We start from the raw sequence: 15673 nt of genomic DNA on the forward strand, positions 1-15673 counted from the left end.
CCTTCTCTGGTGAAGTGGATTGTTTTCTGTGTGTGCTGGAAGTGACCCAGGATTAACCCAGATCTGAAGCATGTGATGTTAATGTATTTAGAATTATTCAGTACGTTGCTGTGCAGCTGCTGCTGTTGGTGAAAGGATGGAATTTGCAGTGCGTTGCCCACGTTCTTGCAATCAATGGGATGTGAATCAAGAGCAGTTTAAAGCGGATTCAAAGTGAAAGCTTTGACGGGAAGAGAGCTTCATGCTTCCCGTAGCTGATGTAGGAATTCCGAGAGGGGTCAAGCACACCACAAAGGCCCAACTACTTGTTCAGCTTTGGTTGATTGATAAACAGATAAACCCATATGATAGAAAGTTTTATTTCAGTGTGAACGCTTCCTTTTGAATAAATGATTAGGAATTAGGAATTAGGAATTGCATTTTTATGGTGTCTTTCTAACCTCAGAATATTTCACGGCATCTTATTGCTTCAATGATTCAATTATGTTTATTGTCACATATTAGATAGAGTTAGATTTAGCTTTAGCTTAGGTCACTAGTTAGATTTAGCTCTTATGCCCCACGGAATCAAGGAATATGGAGAAAAAGCGAAAAAGCAGGAAGGGGGTACTGATTTTGGATGATCAGCCATGATCATATTGAATCGCGGTGCTGGCTCGAAGGGCCGAATGGCCTACTCCGCCTATTTTCTATATATCTACGTACAGTGAAATGCTTTGTTTTGCATACAACCCAGTAAAATCATACAGCAGTGCGCTTGCTATTGAGGGCGTGCAGCGTAGGTTCACTAGGTTAATTCCCGGAATGGCGGGACTGTCATATGTTGAAAGACTGGAGCGACTAGGCTTGTATACACTGGAATTTAGAAGGATGAGAGGGGATCTTATCGAAACGTATAAGATTATTAAGGGGTTGGACACATTAGAGGCAGGAAACATGTTCCCAATGTTGGGGGAGTCCAGAACCAGGGGCCGCAGTTTAAGAATAAGGGGTAGGCCATTTAGAACAGAGATGAGGAAAAACATTTTCAGTCAGAGAGTTGTGAATCTGTGGAATTCTCTGCCTCAGAGGGCAGTGGAGGCCAATTCTCTGAATACATTCAAGAGAGAGCTAGATAGAGCTCTTAAGGATAGTGGAGTCAGGGGGTATGGGGAGAAAGCAGGAACGGGGTACTGATTGAGAATGATCAGCCATGATCACATTGAATGGCAGTGCAGGCTCGAAGGTCCGAATGGCCTACTCCTGCACCTATTGTCTATTGTCTATTGATCAGCCATGATCACATTGAATGGTGGTGCTGGCTCGAAGGGCCGAATGACCTCCTCCTGCACCTATTGTCTATTGTCTATAAGAGTCGCCATGTTTGTGGCACTGATAAAGAGACAAAAGTTCATTGAACAGTCTTTTACCGAAACAATCATCAAACAGTATGTTTAAGATGTCGTCAGTGTTTACTGTTATTGCTGAAATGTGCTCTACCGCTAAATAGGCCGGTCATGAAATTCTAGAGTATTGCAGTTGTCAGCTGTTTTTTTAGCGTTACTCACAGTATTGAGAAAGATATTGCAAAGAATGGTCATTGTGTTTAAGATTTGCTAGTCAGCATTTTGTGTTTCAGGTTTTATTGCCAAGCTGTTGTCTTGATATCTACGGGAAGGTCAATGTCTGCCAGTCTATCTAATACCAGTAGTTTCAGACTAATTACAAAAGTTCAAATCATCGTAGTTTACCACCATATTCAACCCCCTCCACTACCCCTCTCCTTAGTCCTCTTCCATGTATTTAGCTAACAAAACATTCTAGCTTATGGCCACCATCAAAGGGATCCACAAGATTCGCTGCCTCAAAAAGGCAGCCAGCATCATCAGAGACCCACACCACCCTGGCCACACACTCATGTCACTATTGACTTCAGAAGAAGGTATGGGGAGCCTGAAAGCTGTAACGTCCAGGTTCAGGAGCAGCTCCTTTTGTCACACAGCACCTTGTGCCTTTCCACCACAATTCAATATCCTCATTTCCACACTCTAAAATTCACTGTGATTGTTACCCTGGCATTCAATGGGGTGATGATACTGCTTTGCCCAAATGGTTAACAGCATATCAGAGCGAAGGCTACTTTCCTGTCTGGGTTCTTCACAAGTTACCTAGTCACTGGTCAAGAGTCACGTTCAGAGTGCTTTATTGTCATGCGTCCCGAAACAGAAGAGTTAAATTCTTACTTGCAACAGCACAACAGATATGTAACCATAGTACCCCGTAAAACCCATAATAACAAAAAAAGCCCAGTTTGTACACACACACACACACACGCACACACACGCGCACACATGCACGCATATATATATATAAATAAAGATTAGACAAATAAACAAACAATAATAATGCAAAGTCAAAAATAAAGCCTCGTCTATATAGTTCGGAGCCTATGTGGAGGTTGCTATGTTTAATAGCCTGATGGTTCGGAACCTGAGGGGTAACTTTTTTACAGAAAGGGTGGTGGGTGTTTGGAATAAGCTGCCGGAGGAGGTAGTTGAGGCAGGTACTATTGCAACGTTTAAGAAACATTTAGACAGGTACATGAATAGGGTAGGTTCTGAGGGATTATGGCTGAAAAGTAGGCAGGTGGGACGAGCGTAGTTCGGGCAAGTTGGGCCAAAGGGCCTGTTTTCACACTGTATGACTGGTGTCACTATTGAACTGAGTATCAAATAAAAAAGATTGATACTTGAGATTTCCTCTGGCACACATGTTTATTCACCTCTTAAGATGTTAACATATTCCATGCTGCTCAAGAGTTAAACCCACCTGTCAGTCTTCCAATAGCCACCTTCATTAAATAAAACAAAGTTGAAAAGGGCCAATTGGCAGGTGACCAAAACAACAGTGGGATGGAAAAGCATTTCACGTGGGTTCCTGTGGCTAGGTGTGTGTGGTAAACAGATTAACGAGAAGCCAGCAATTCTCTACAATAAAACATCACCTTTGATCTCCAATAAAATACTTACCACCGTAGTTTAGCATTGGAGAAGGCTGCGTCATTGGGCTCATGAAGATTTATGGACTGGATCCTTAATTAAACTGTCTGTTGGCTTGTGGCTGGGTTCAAATGTTTAGCGGATTATAAATGATAAAAGGTTGAGATTTGAAGTATTTTCCCTTGACCAAGCCTTCCCCGGCCCTTCTATAAATGTTGTAAGTACAAAGTAGTGCATTCATTCAATATTTTTACTATGAACACAAATTTTGCAATCCTTATTGATTTGATCTCGCCAGGTTTTGATTTCGCGATACCCAGTTCATGGGTCCCACTTATATGGCACATTGGCGCAGCGGTCGTGTTGCTGCCTTAGAGCACCAGGGACCCGGGTTTGATCCTGATTACGGGTGATGTCTGTACGGAGTTTGTACCTTCTCCCCGTGACTGCGTTAGATTTCTCCGGGTGTTCTGGTTCCCTCCCACATGCCAAATAAGTACAGGTTTGTGGGCTAATTGGCCTCTGTAAATTGTCCCTGGTGTCTAGGATAGAACTAGTGTATGAGTGATCATTGCTGGGCATGAACTCATAGTTCATGTTACAGAAACAGAATTGGACCATTCAGCCCATCAAGTTTACTCTGTCATTCAATCATAGCTGATGTATCTTTCCCTCTCCACATAATTCTCCTGCCTTCTTCCCATAACCCGTGACACTCTAAAACTAAAACTAAATCTTGGCAACTCCAAGCTCAATGTAAATTATCTCATTATTCATTTCAGTGTATTTTGTTTCAGCCTGTGGCATTGGGGGTGCTTTGAACTCATTCCATTTCTTTCTGTTGAATTTCTGACTGCAGGAAGCCAGCAGTGACGTGTCCTTCCCAACCAGTGCATGTTCAGTGCCACCAGCTGCCTCAGCCACTGAAGCAACAAGACCACTGCTGAGGAGAAAAAAGGTTTGTCTCTTTGGTTATAATCGTTCTGCGGCCCTGTTGTTTATAATCTTCCCTCTTCAGCATGATGTCGAATTTCTGTTTACCAGCACAGCTTTCATCGTGTAGAACACAATGTGGTGGAGTAACTTAGTGTTGATTAATTGATTGAAAGATACAGCATGGAAACAAGCCCTTCAGCCCACTGAGTCCACGCTGACCATTGATCACCCATTCACACTAGATCTATGTTATCCCACTTTTGCATCCACTCCCTACATGCTGGGGGCTATTTACAAAGGCCAATTGAAGTGTCTCGACCCGAAACTTCACCTATTCATGTTTTCGAGAGATGTTGTCTGATCTGCTGTTATTCCAGCACTTTGTGTCCATTTGTATATTAATATAAAGAAACAGTTCTTTGTTTCTCTGACCTACAAACCTGCACGTCTTTGGGATGTGGGATGAAACCGGAGGAAACCCATGCGGTTACAGGGAGAACGTGTAAACTACGCACAAACAGCACCTGAGGTCAGGATCAAACCTGGATTACTGGCACTGTGAGGTAGCAGCTCCTGTTCTAAGATTCCAACATCTGTAGTTCCTTGTGTCTTAGCTTTCTTAGCCTTTCCTCATCGTTACAACTCCCAGGCAAGGGAGAACTGGTGGGCGATCTGACAAACTGCTATTGTCCCATGCTCTTATTCCAGTTGAAGAGGTCCTCTCAGGCTAGAGTATTATGTTCCCAGAACCCAGACATGCTCCCTCACCACTGGTAGAAGATCCCAGCCCAAGCTAACTGCCCTCCCAAGACTCCACAGATGTTTTGCTTCTAGATGTGTTCCAGACCAGTTTTTGGTCACCATGTTAGAGGAAAGATGTTGTCAAGCTAGAAAGGGTGCAGAGAAGATTTACGAGGATATTGCCAGGACCGGAGGGCCTGAGCTATTGGGTGAGATTGAGCAGGCTACGACTCTATTCCTTGGAATGTAGGAGGATGAGGGGTGATCTTATAGAGGTGTACAAAACCAAGAGAGGAATAGATCGGGTTAACAGAATCTCTTGCCCAGAGTAGGGGAATCGAGAACCAGAGGACATAGGTTTCAGGTGAAGGGGGGGGGGGGGAAATTTAATAGGAATCTGAGGGGTATCTTTTTTACACAAAGGGTGGTGGGTGTATGGAACAAACTGCCGGAGGAGGTAGTTGAGGCAGGTACTATTGCAACGTTTAAGAAACATTTAGGCCGGTACATGGATAGGCCTGGTTTAGAGGGAAATGGGCCAAAGGCAGGCTGTTGGAACTTGTGTCGATGGGACATGTTGGTCGGTGTGGGCAAGTGGGGCCGATGGGCCTGTTTCCACACTGTGTGACTCTATGACAGTAAGAGATCCCAAAGCCAGATATGCTTCCAGGCCAGCGCAATGAGTCAGATACAAGCCAGACCCAGTGGCAGCTAATCGAGCCATTAACAAGCATCAGCCAATCCTTTTGCAATGAATTGGCCCGTTGATGAGTTCCTTCATTCCTCTGGGCAATTGCCTGGCATCTGCTTAATTGGATACCGTCCAGGAGTGATCAGCAGGGACCTAGATTTCCAGCTCGTCAGGTTTATTTTTAATCTTATAGAATTTCTGAGATCTTGTTTTTCATTCTGTCCATCTAGCCCCCTCATCCCAATCCCTCCTCAAGCTCGCATAGCTGCTACTCCTGCTTCTCTTGTGGTTAATGACCACTTAAAGGTCATTGGGTTGGGGACATTCCTCAGAACTAACAGGACTGAAATATTACACAAAGTGCTGGAGTAATTCAGCGGGTAACAGGAGCATATTTTAGAATCAGACTGAAGAAGGGTCTCGACTCAAAATATCACCGATCCGTGTTCTCCAGAGAATATACATAATGTTGGAGTAACTCAGCGGGTCTGCAGCATCCCTAACATGGATAGGTGACTTTTCCGGTCGGGACCCTTCTTCGAGATTCTCCAGAGATACTGCCTGATCCCACTGAGTTACTCCAACATTTTGTGTCTTTTTTTTGCAAACCAGCATCTGCAGTTCCTTAGTCTAAGATTAAAATATTTGTTTTTGTTCTTGGTCATATCCCAGGGTAGTGATGGTTGGGAATGGGATCAGATCCCTGGATAGTGATGGTTGGGGTGGGATTTGTGTGCAGGGCAATGATGGTGAGGGGAGGGAGCAGAGCCAAGGGCAGTGATGGTTGGAGATGGGATCGGATCCAAAGGTATTGATGGTTGGGAATGGGAACAGATCCCAGGGTAGTGATGAATGGGGATGGGATCATATCCCAGGGTAGTGAATGTTGGGATGGGATCTGTTTCAGGTTGGGAGAAGAAGGGTCCCCTGAAGAAAGGTCCTACACAAAACATCGCCTATCTATGTTCTCCAGGGATGCTGCCTGACCCGCTGAGTTACTCCAGCACTTTGTGTCTTATTTTCTCAAGATATTCAGTTGCTTTTGATCGGACGTCTGTTGTTCTGAAGGAACATTGAGGTATCACGGTAGCTTTCCAGAGAACAACTTGAATCATTCTCCCCTTTTTTGGACATCCTTCAAAATGGATCAACACTAGCCTCATTACAACAGATATCCACTTCCCCAAACATTTCAAAGTCACCATTCAGCATCTTCAGTCCCTGGAAATGAGGGAGTCACTTTGAATCCTTTGCCAGTCCATCAAATGGAAATTGATGACGTACCTGCCATAGTCATAGAGTCACGCAGCAGGAAACAGGCCCTTTGACCAACTCGTCCATGCCGACCAAGGTGCCCCATCTCAGCTAGTCCCATTTGCCAGCATTTGGTCCATAACCCTCTAAACCCTTCCGATCCATATTCTTGTCTTTTAAATGCCATTTAAGTGTCATTTAAGTGTCTTTTAAATGCAGATATAGTGCCTGCCTGAAGTACCTCCTCTGGCAGCTCGATCCATGTACTCATAACCCACCTGAGTGAAAAAGTTGCTCCTCGGGTTCGTATTAAATCTTTGCCCTCTCACCTTACACCTATGCCCTCTGTTTCTTGATTCCATAGCCTGGGTAAAATACTCTGTGTGATCACCCTATCAATTCCTCTTATGATTTTATACACCTCTATAAGATCACCCCTCAGTCTCCTGCACTCAAATGAATAAAGACCTGGCCTGCCTATCCCTTCCCTGCAGCTCAGATCCATGACTCCCGTCAGCATCTTCGTAAATCTTCTCTGTACTCTGTCTCCTTGCTTTTGTATTATTAAATATGAGTCTGGGAGACAATGTTAATTGTTTGTGTTCACCTGCATTGGCAGTGATTCTCCTAGCACTGGTTAAACAATTGGTGTCGTTGTGTTGCATAGCTGCTTCCAGCTTTCAAACATTTCTCAGATTCAAATCATGACATCAGGGAAACAGAAGGAGGAAATGAGTCCATCTGGACAAGATTGTTTTGCCACGATATGGGTCGATCATATGTGCGGTGATTGATCTTGGCAGGTGTAAGTCTGGAGTCTGGAGAAGCAATGATGGTAGGAAAGTAGCTATTATTATTATTAGACTATTATTGTAAGGGAATAGAGTAAAATAAATATCAGGAGATCTTGCCAACAGTTTACAGGGTGCTGAAGGACCTGAGTATTTGTACATATTTGGTGTATATTTAGTTTAGTTTAGTTTAGTTTATAGAGATACAGTGTGGGAACATGCCCTTTGGCTTACCGAGTCCACATCGACCAATGATCACCCATATGATTGTTATATCCTACAGACTGGGGACAATTTACAGAAGCCAAATGACCTGCAAACCAGCACGTCTTTGGAGTATGGGAGGAAACTGGAGCACCCAGAGAAAACCCACACGGTCTCAGGGAGAACATACAAACTCTGTACAGACAGCACCCATAGTCAGGATTGAACCCAGGTCTCTGGCACTATAAGGAAGCAACTCTACCGCTGCACTACTGTCGTGTGTGTGTGTTGTCCCCCCCACCCCCCACCCCCGTTTGGTATCACCCTTGCAAAAACAAATGATGATTCAATTTAGGTTTGTAGGTTAATTGGTTTTGATAAAAACTGTAAATTGTCCCCAGTGTGCAGGATAGTGCTAGTGTACAGGGTGATCGCTGGTCGGCAAGGGACTCGGTGGGCCGAAGGGCCTGTTTCCACGCTGTATCTCTAAACTAAACTATAGGGAGAACACTTGCCCAATGGAGGGGTGAGAAGTGAGAAAAAGCAGCTTAAGATGTCATTCAACGGTGCTTTCTTGAGTTTGCCTGGTTTTCTCTTGATCCTCACTGACATCGGGTTGGTACACGAGGAGTTAAATTAAAACTGCAGGAACACCAATTCTGAAAACTCAGGTGAAGTGTTTTGCCTTTTATTCCATCAAGGTCAGAATAATGTGAAGTCATCTGTTTTGTGTACACAGTGTATGGCCATAAAACTAAACAACAAGCAAATCATAGTCACTCTTTATAACAGGCGAATAACTCTGTGCCTTATCTCTACACTCATTATACTTTGGATCTATATAGTCCAATTCTGCTTTGGAATTCAGGGTGTGTATGGGCTGTGGAATCTGTGACATTAAAACGTTGCTCCCGTTGGCGATCCTGAAATTCGCTGAAGAGATCGTCTTCTCACATCAGCGGTAGCGGTTTTTAAGAGGGGGGATGGAAGGGGAAAGGTTCGCTCTTCACCAGTAGGAACCAGCCGCAGGTAAGGAGGCACGAAGGAATGAGTGGGTGGCTGGAAGACAAAGGTAGATTCATGGACCATTTCTGTTACTTGTCGGGTACGACGTTCAAATTGGAGTAACTCTGCTAAATAGCGGGTCGCAATTTCTATTCCAATAGACAATAGACAATAGGCGCAGGAGGAGGCCATTCGGCCCTTCGAGCCAGCACCGCCATTCAATGTGATCATGGCTGATCATTCTCAATCAGTACCCCGTTCCTGCCTTCTCCCAATACCCCCTGACTCAGCTATCCTTAAGAGCTCTATCCAGCTCTCTCGAATGCATTCAGAGAATTGGCCTCCACTGCCTTCTGAGGCAGAGAATTCCACGGATTCACAACTCTGACTGAAAATGTTTTTCCTCATCTCAGTTCTAAATGGCCTACCCTTTATTCTTAAACTGTGGCCCCTTGTTCTGGACTCCCCAACATTGGGAACATGTTTCCTGCCTCTAACGTGTCCAACCCCTTAATAATCTTATCAATCACGTTTATGCTTATTGGATTCATAAGTTCATAAGTGACGGGAGCAGAATTAGGCCATTCGGCCGATCCAGTCCACTCCGCCATTCAATCACGGCTGATCTTTCTCTCCCCCTCAACCACATTCTCCTGCCTTCTCCCCCTAACTCCTGACACCCCGTACTAATCAAGAATCTATCTCTGCCTTAAAAATATCCATTGACTTGGCCTCCACAGCCTCCCGTGGCAAGTTTCTGCTGTGTGCAAGTTTACTGCTGTGCTTTATATATTATAGCTGTGAAAATACTTCAAACATGGCTGTGGAGCATTTTTGAAACCCATGAAATGGATTTGAAAGGTATAATACAAGTTGATGTATTTTACATGGGCGGCACAGTGGCGCAGCAGTAAAGCTGCTGCATCATAGTGCCAGAGACACCGGTTCGATCCTGACTATGAGTTCTGTCTGTGAGGGGTTTGTACGTTCTCCCTGTGACTGCATAGGTTTTCTCCAGGTGCTGCTGTGGGTTTCCTCCCACATTCCAAAGACATGCAGGTTTGCTTGTGTAAATTGTCCCTAGTGTGCAAGATGCAAAAGTGGGATAACATGGAACTAGCGTGTGGGTGATCAATGGTCAGTATGGACTCGATGGGCGGAAGGGCCTGTTTCCAAGTTGTATCTCTACAACAAAAGCTTTTCACTGTACCTGTGTACACGTGACGATAAACTAAACTAAACTAAAGTGAACTACTCTGCCAAAATGGAGTGATAAAATGAAAGAGTATTTTGTTTTCAGTAAAAATGATTTATACAAATGTGAGAGCATGAGAATATATGTCTGGGTTTATGTTTTTGTGGATTGGTATGTGTTGAGATATTTTTGGAGTGGGAACTATTAGAGGTCACCAATTTCAGGCACAATTGACTCTGACCTGAACTGAGTTAAGATAAGGCCAGCAGAATTGTGAATGAGCACAAATTTACATCAGGGAGAATACGGGTTGACAAAGTTTAAGTAGCTAGGCAACAAAGTATTGCACGGGGCTTTGAGTGGCAATGAGTCGAAGCAACTAGCAGAGAATGCAGACGTTACTGGTAAAAGGACCATATTTGTCACATCTACCTCAGAACTACATGCCACCCTAGTCTGAAGAAGATTGTGTCTATCTTCAGTTTAAACCAGCATCTGCAGGTCCTTCCTACACATTTCGTCTGGTCCACTGCGAAATCTCCTCAAGGTATGTCTACTTTGAAGAGGTTCTCCTCCTCTCTCCGGCGAGAGTTCTGCAACACCCTCTATATCTCTCATTTCCCTTTCCATGGCTTTCAGTCTGAAGAAGGGTCTCGACCTGAAATATCACCCATTCCTTCTCTCCTGAGATGCTGCCTGTCCCGCTGAGTTACTCCAGCTTTTTGTATCTATTTTTTAGTTTACTTTAGCGATAATGAGAAACAGGCTCTTCGACCCACCGAGTCCGCATCGACCAGCATTCCTGGTACACTAGCACTATCCAACAAACTAGGACCAATTTACAATCTCCACCAAGGCCAATTAACCAACAAATTTGTACTTGGTCTTTAGAATATGGGAGGAAACCGGAGCAGCCGGGGAAAACCCACGCAGTTACGAGGAGAAAGTACAAACTCCGTACAGACAGCTCTTGTAGTCAGGAACAAACCCAGCACTCTGGCGCTGTAAGGCAGCAACTCTACCTCTGCGCCACTGTGCTGACCCTGGGTCCAGTGAAATTCTTTGTTTTTGCATTCAAAACACAAAGCACAAAGGAGTCAGCAGGTTTCTGGTGCCAGCAAATTTACAAAAATACTCATTAGAGTCATGTTGGTCCCTCTTCATTCTCGGATTTTACTGTGCTTCCCCAAGTTCCTTATGCTCTGTACTGTTCTTCCATAAACATTTCCTAGAAGGAGGTTTTTCCTATATTCTGAGGCGATTCATACCTGAAATGTCAACAGACTCATGTTTCCTCAACGGTTTGGGCGGCACAGTGGTGCAGCTGATCGAGCCGCAGCTTTACAGCTTCGGAGACCCGGGTTCGATCCTGACCTTGGCTGCTGTCTGTGTGGAGTTTGCATGTTCTTTCAGTTTCCTCCAGTTGCCCCAGTCTCCTCCCGCATCCCAAAGACGTGCAGATTTGCAGGTTAATTAACCTCTGTAACTCGCCTCTGGTGTGAGGGAGCGGATTTGAAAGTGGCATAACACAGAAGTATAGAACTAGTGTGAATGGGTTCTATGGTTAGTCGGCCCTGGACTCGGTGGGCAGAAGGGCCTTTTTCTATGCTACATCTCAAAACTAAAACCAAGATGCTGCCTGACATGCTGAATTAGCAGCCTCAGATTTCTAACATGCATTTTCTTTTGGCTCTTAGTTTTATTTCTTCCTGTTTATTCTCTATCCTGCCTTTGCTGGAAAAGAGGTTATGTGTCAATGCAAGGATCTTTAAGCACAGGAAGATTGCTGATGTTTTTAACCTACTGCTGAGTCATCACAGACGGGTCTATGGGCATGCGATCAAAGCACAAAGTTGTTGATCTGCCCAATATTTGTCCCTTAGTTGACATTGGTAAAACAGATGAACAGGCCACTGTGTAAATGGCCTGTTGTGCTGAACAAGGGAAATGCTTCAAGAGGTATTTCACTGGGTTTAAAACTCACGGAATATCCATCATGGTTCTGTGTAGATGGTAGCTGTCGTTTCCAAGAGACTGCAGGCTTAAGGAACTGCAGATGCTGGAACCTTGACAAAGTGCTGGAGTAACTCAGCGAGTCAGGCTGCATCTCTGGAGGACATGGATAGGCGATGATTCAGGTCAGGGCAGAAGAAGGGCCCTGACTTGAACCATCCATGTCATGGAGTCATACAGGGTGGCTATAGGCCCTTTGCTGAGCCTGCCCACATTGACCAACATGCCCTCTCTACACTAGTCCCACCTGCTTGTGTTCAGCCTATATTCGTCTACACCTAACCTATCTACCTCGCCCTCCGAATGTCTTTTAAACGTTGTTTAAACGTTGCTGGTTAGAGAGGAGATTAAGGCAATGGAAAGGAAGGACATTAGCTCGGATGATGTGGAATCGATATGGGTAGAGCTGCAAAACACTAAGGGGCAGAAAACGCTAGTGGGAGTTGTGTACAGGCCACCTAACAGCAGTAGTGAGGTTGGGGATGGCATCAAACAGGAAATTAGAAATGCGTGCACTAAAGGTGCAGCAGTTATAATGGGTGACTTCAATCTACATATAGATTGGGTGAACCAAATTGGCAGGGGTGCTGAGGAAGAGGATTCCTTGGAATGTTTGCGAGATGGTTTTCTAAACCAACATGTCGAGGAACCAACGAGAGAGCAGGCCATTCTAGACTGGGTATTGAGTAATGAGGAAGGGTTAGTTAGCAGTCTTGTTGTGCGAGGCCCCTTGGGCAAGAGTGACCATAATATGGTGGAGTTCTTCATTAGGATGGAGAGTGACAAAGTCAATTCAGAAACAAGTGTTCTGAACGTAAAGAAAGGTAACTTTGAGGGTATGAGACGTGAATTGTCCAAGATAGACTGGCAATTGATACTTAAAGGGTTGACGGTGGACATGCAATGGAAGGCATTTAAAGATCGCATGGATGAACTACAACAATTGTTCATCCCAGTTTGGCAAAAGAACAAACCAGGAAAGGTAGTGGATCCGTGGCTAACAAGGGAAATCAAGGATAGTATTAAAACAAAAGATGAAGCATATAAATTAGCCAGAAAAAGTAGCATACCAGAGGACTGGGAGAAATTCAGAGTCCAGCAGAGGAGGACAAAGGGCTTAATTAGGAAAGGGGAAAATAGATTATGAGAGAAAACTGGCAGGGAACATAAAAACTGACTGCAAAAGCTTTTATAGATATGTGAAGAAAAAAAGACTAGTTAAGACAAATGTAGGTCCCTTGCAGTCGGAAACAGGTGAATTGATCATAGGGAACAAAGAGATGGCAGACCAATTGAACAACTACTTTGGTTCTGTCTTCACTAAGGAAGACATAAACAATTTGCCGGAAATAGCAGGGGACCGGGGGTCTAATGAGATGGAGGAACTGAGGGAAATCCAGGTTATTCGGGAAGTGGTGTTAGGTAAATTAAAAGGATTAATGGCAGATAAATCCCCAGGGCCAGATAGGCTGCATCCCAGAGTGCTTAAGGAAGTAGGCCCAGAAATAGTGGATGCATTAGAGAACATTTTTCAAAACTCTTTAGATTCTGGAGTAGTTCCTGAGGATTGGAGGGTAGCTAATGTAACCCCACTTTTTTAAAAGGGAGGGAGAGAGAAAACGGGGAATTATAGACCAGTTAGCCTAACATCGGTAGTGGAGAAAATGCTAGAGTCAGTTATTAAAGATGTGATAGCATCACATTTGGAAAGTGGTGAAATCATCGGACAAGATCAGCATGGATTTATGAAAGGCAAATCATGTCTGACGAATCTTATAGAATTTTTTGAGGATGTAACTATCAATAGTCAATAGTCAATAGTCATTTATTTGTCACATACATATAAATGTGTAGTGAAATGAAAAATTACCTGCAGTTCAACAGTAGAGTGGATAAGGGAGAACCAGTCAATGTGTTATATCTGGACTTTCAGAAGGCCTTCGACAAGGTCCCACATAGGAGATTGGTGTACAAACTTAAAGCACACGGTATTGGGGGTTCAGTGTTGAGGTGGATAGAGAATTGGTTGGCGGACAGGAAGCAAAGAGTAGGAATAAACGGGTCCTTTTCGGAAAGGCAGGCAGTGACTAGTGGGGTACCGCAAGGCTCAGTGCTGGGACCCCAGTTATTTACAATATATATTTATGATTTGGACAAGGGAATTGAATGCAACATCTCTACGTTTGCGGATGACACGAAGCTGGGTGGCAGTGTTAGCTGTGAGGAGGATGCTAGGAGGCTGCAGAGTGCCTCGGATAGATTAGGCGAGTGGGCAAATGCATGGCAGATGCAATATAATGTGGATAAATGTGAGGTTATCCATTTTGGCGGCAAGAACAGGAAAGCAGAGTATTACCTGAATGGTGGCCAATTAGGAAAAGGGGAGATGCAACGTGACCTGGGTGTCATGGTGCACCAGTCATTGAAAGCATGCGTGCAGGTGCAGCAGGCAGTGAAGAAAGCGAATGGTATGTTAGCATTCATAGCAAGAGGATTTGAGTATGGGAGCAGGGAGGTTCTGCTGCAGTTGTACAGGGCCTTGGTGAGACCGCACCTGGAGTATTGTGTACAGTTTTGGTCTCCTAATCTGAGGAAAGACATTCTAGCCTTAGAGGGAGTACAGAGAAGGTTCACCAGAGTGATCCCTGGGATGGCAGGACTTTCATATGAAGAAAGACTGGATAGACTAGGCTTATACTCGCTGGAATTTAGAAGACTGAGGGGGGATCTTATAGAAACATATAAAATTCTTAAGGGGTTGGAGAGGCTAGAAGCGGGAAGATTGTTCCCGATGTTGGGGAAGTCCAGAACCAGGGGTCACAGCTTAAGGATAAGGGGGAAGTCTTTTAGGACCGAGATGAGAAAACATTTCTTCACACAGAGAGTGGTGAGTCTGTGGAATTCTCTGCCACAGAAGGTAGTTGAGGCCAGTTCATTGGCTATATTTAAGAGGGAGTTAGATGTGGCCCTTGTGGTTAAAGGGATCAGGGGGTATGGAGAGATGGCGGGTACAGGTTACTGAGCTGGATGATCAGCCATGATCATATTGAATGGCGGTGCAGGCTCGAAGGGCCGAATGGCCTACTCCTGCACTTATTTTCTATGTTTCTATGTTGTGATTTTACCTGCCTCAACTACCTCCTCTGGCAGCTCGTTCCCTATATCCACCATCCTTTATGTTAAAAAATTGCCCCTCATAGACAATAGACAATAGGTGCAGGTGTAGGCCATTCGGCCCTTTGAGCCAGCACCACCATTCAATGTGATCATGGCTGATCATTCCCAATCAGTACCCTGTTCCTGCCTTCTCCCCATACCCCCTGACTCCGCTATCCTTAAGAGCTCTATCTAACTCTCTCTTGAAAGCGCTCAGAGAATTGGCCTCCACTGCCTTCTGAGGCAGAGAATTCCACAGATTTACAACTCTCTGACTGAAAAGTTTTTTCCTTATCTCCGTTCTAAATGGCCTACCCCTTATTCTTAAACTGTGGCCCCTGGTTCTGGACTCCCCCAACATTGGGAACATGTTTCCTGCCTCTAATGTGTCCAACCCCTTATTAATCTTATATGTTTCAATAAGATCCCCTCTCATCCTTCTAAATTCCAGTGTATACAAGCCTAGTCGATCCAGTCTTTCAACATACGACAGTCCCGCCATTCTGGGAATTAACCTAGTAAACCTACGCTGCACGCCCTCAATAGCAAGAATATCCTTCCTCAAATTTGGAGACCAAAACTGCGCACAGTACTCCAGGTGCGGGCTCACCAGGGCATCGTAGAACTGCAGAAGGACCTCTTTGCTCCTATACTCAACTCCTCTTGTTATGAAGGCCAACATTCCATTGGCTTTCTTCACTGCCTGCTG

At 44.6% G+C, this 15673-nt stretch overlaps 1 protein-coding gene across 6 annotated transcripts in view; it reads left to right on the forward strand.

Moving 5' to 3' along the window:
• Positions 1-15673, forward strand: part of fam13a (family with sequence similarity 13 member A) — a 239821-nt gene that overhangs the window by 102302 nt on the left and 121846 nt on the right. For all 6 annotated transcript variants that reach the window (XM_078403365.1, XM_078403356.1, XM_078403384.1 and 3 more), the window contains one exon: positions 3838-3936. In XM_078403365.1, the coding sequence (XP_078259491.1) occupies positions 3838-3936 (99 nt within the window). The remainder of the gene's footprint in view (positions 1-3837; positions 3937-15673) is intronic.

This window comes from Rhinoraja longicauda, chromosome 1 (genome assembly GCF_053455715.1).
Source record: "Rhinoraja longicauda isolate Sanriku21f chromosome 1, sRhiLon1.1, whole genome shotgun sequence".
Lineage (NCBI taxonomy): Eukaryota > Metazoa > Chordata > Chondrichthyes > Rajiformes > Arhynchobatidae > Rhinoraja > Rhinoraja longicauda.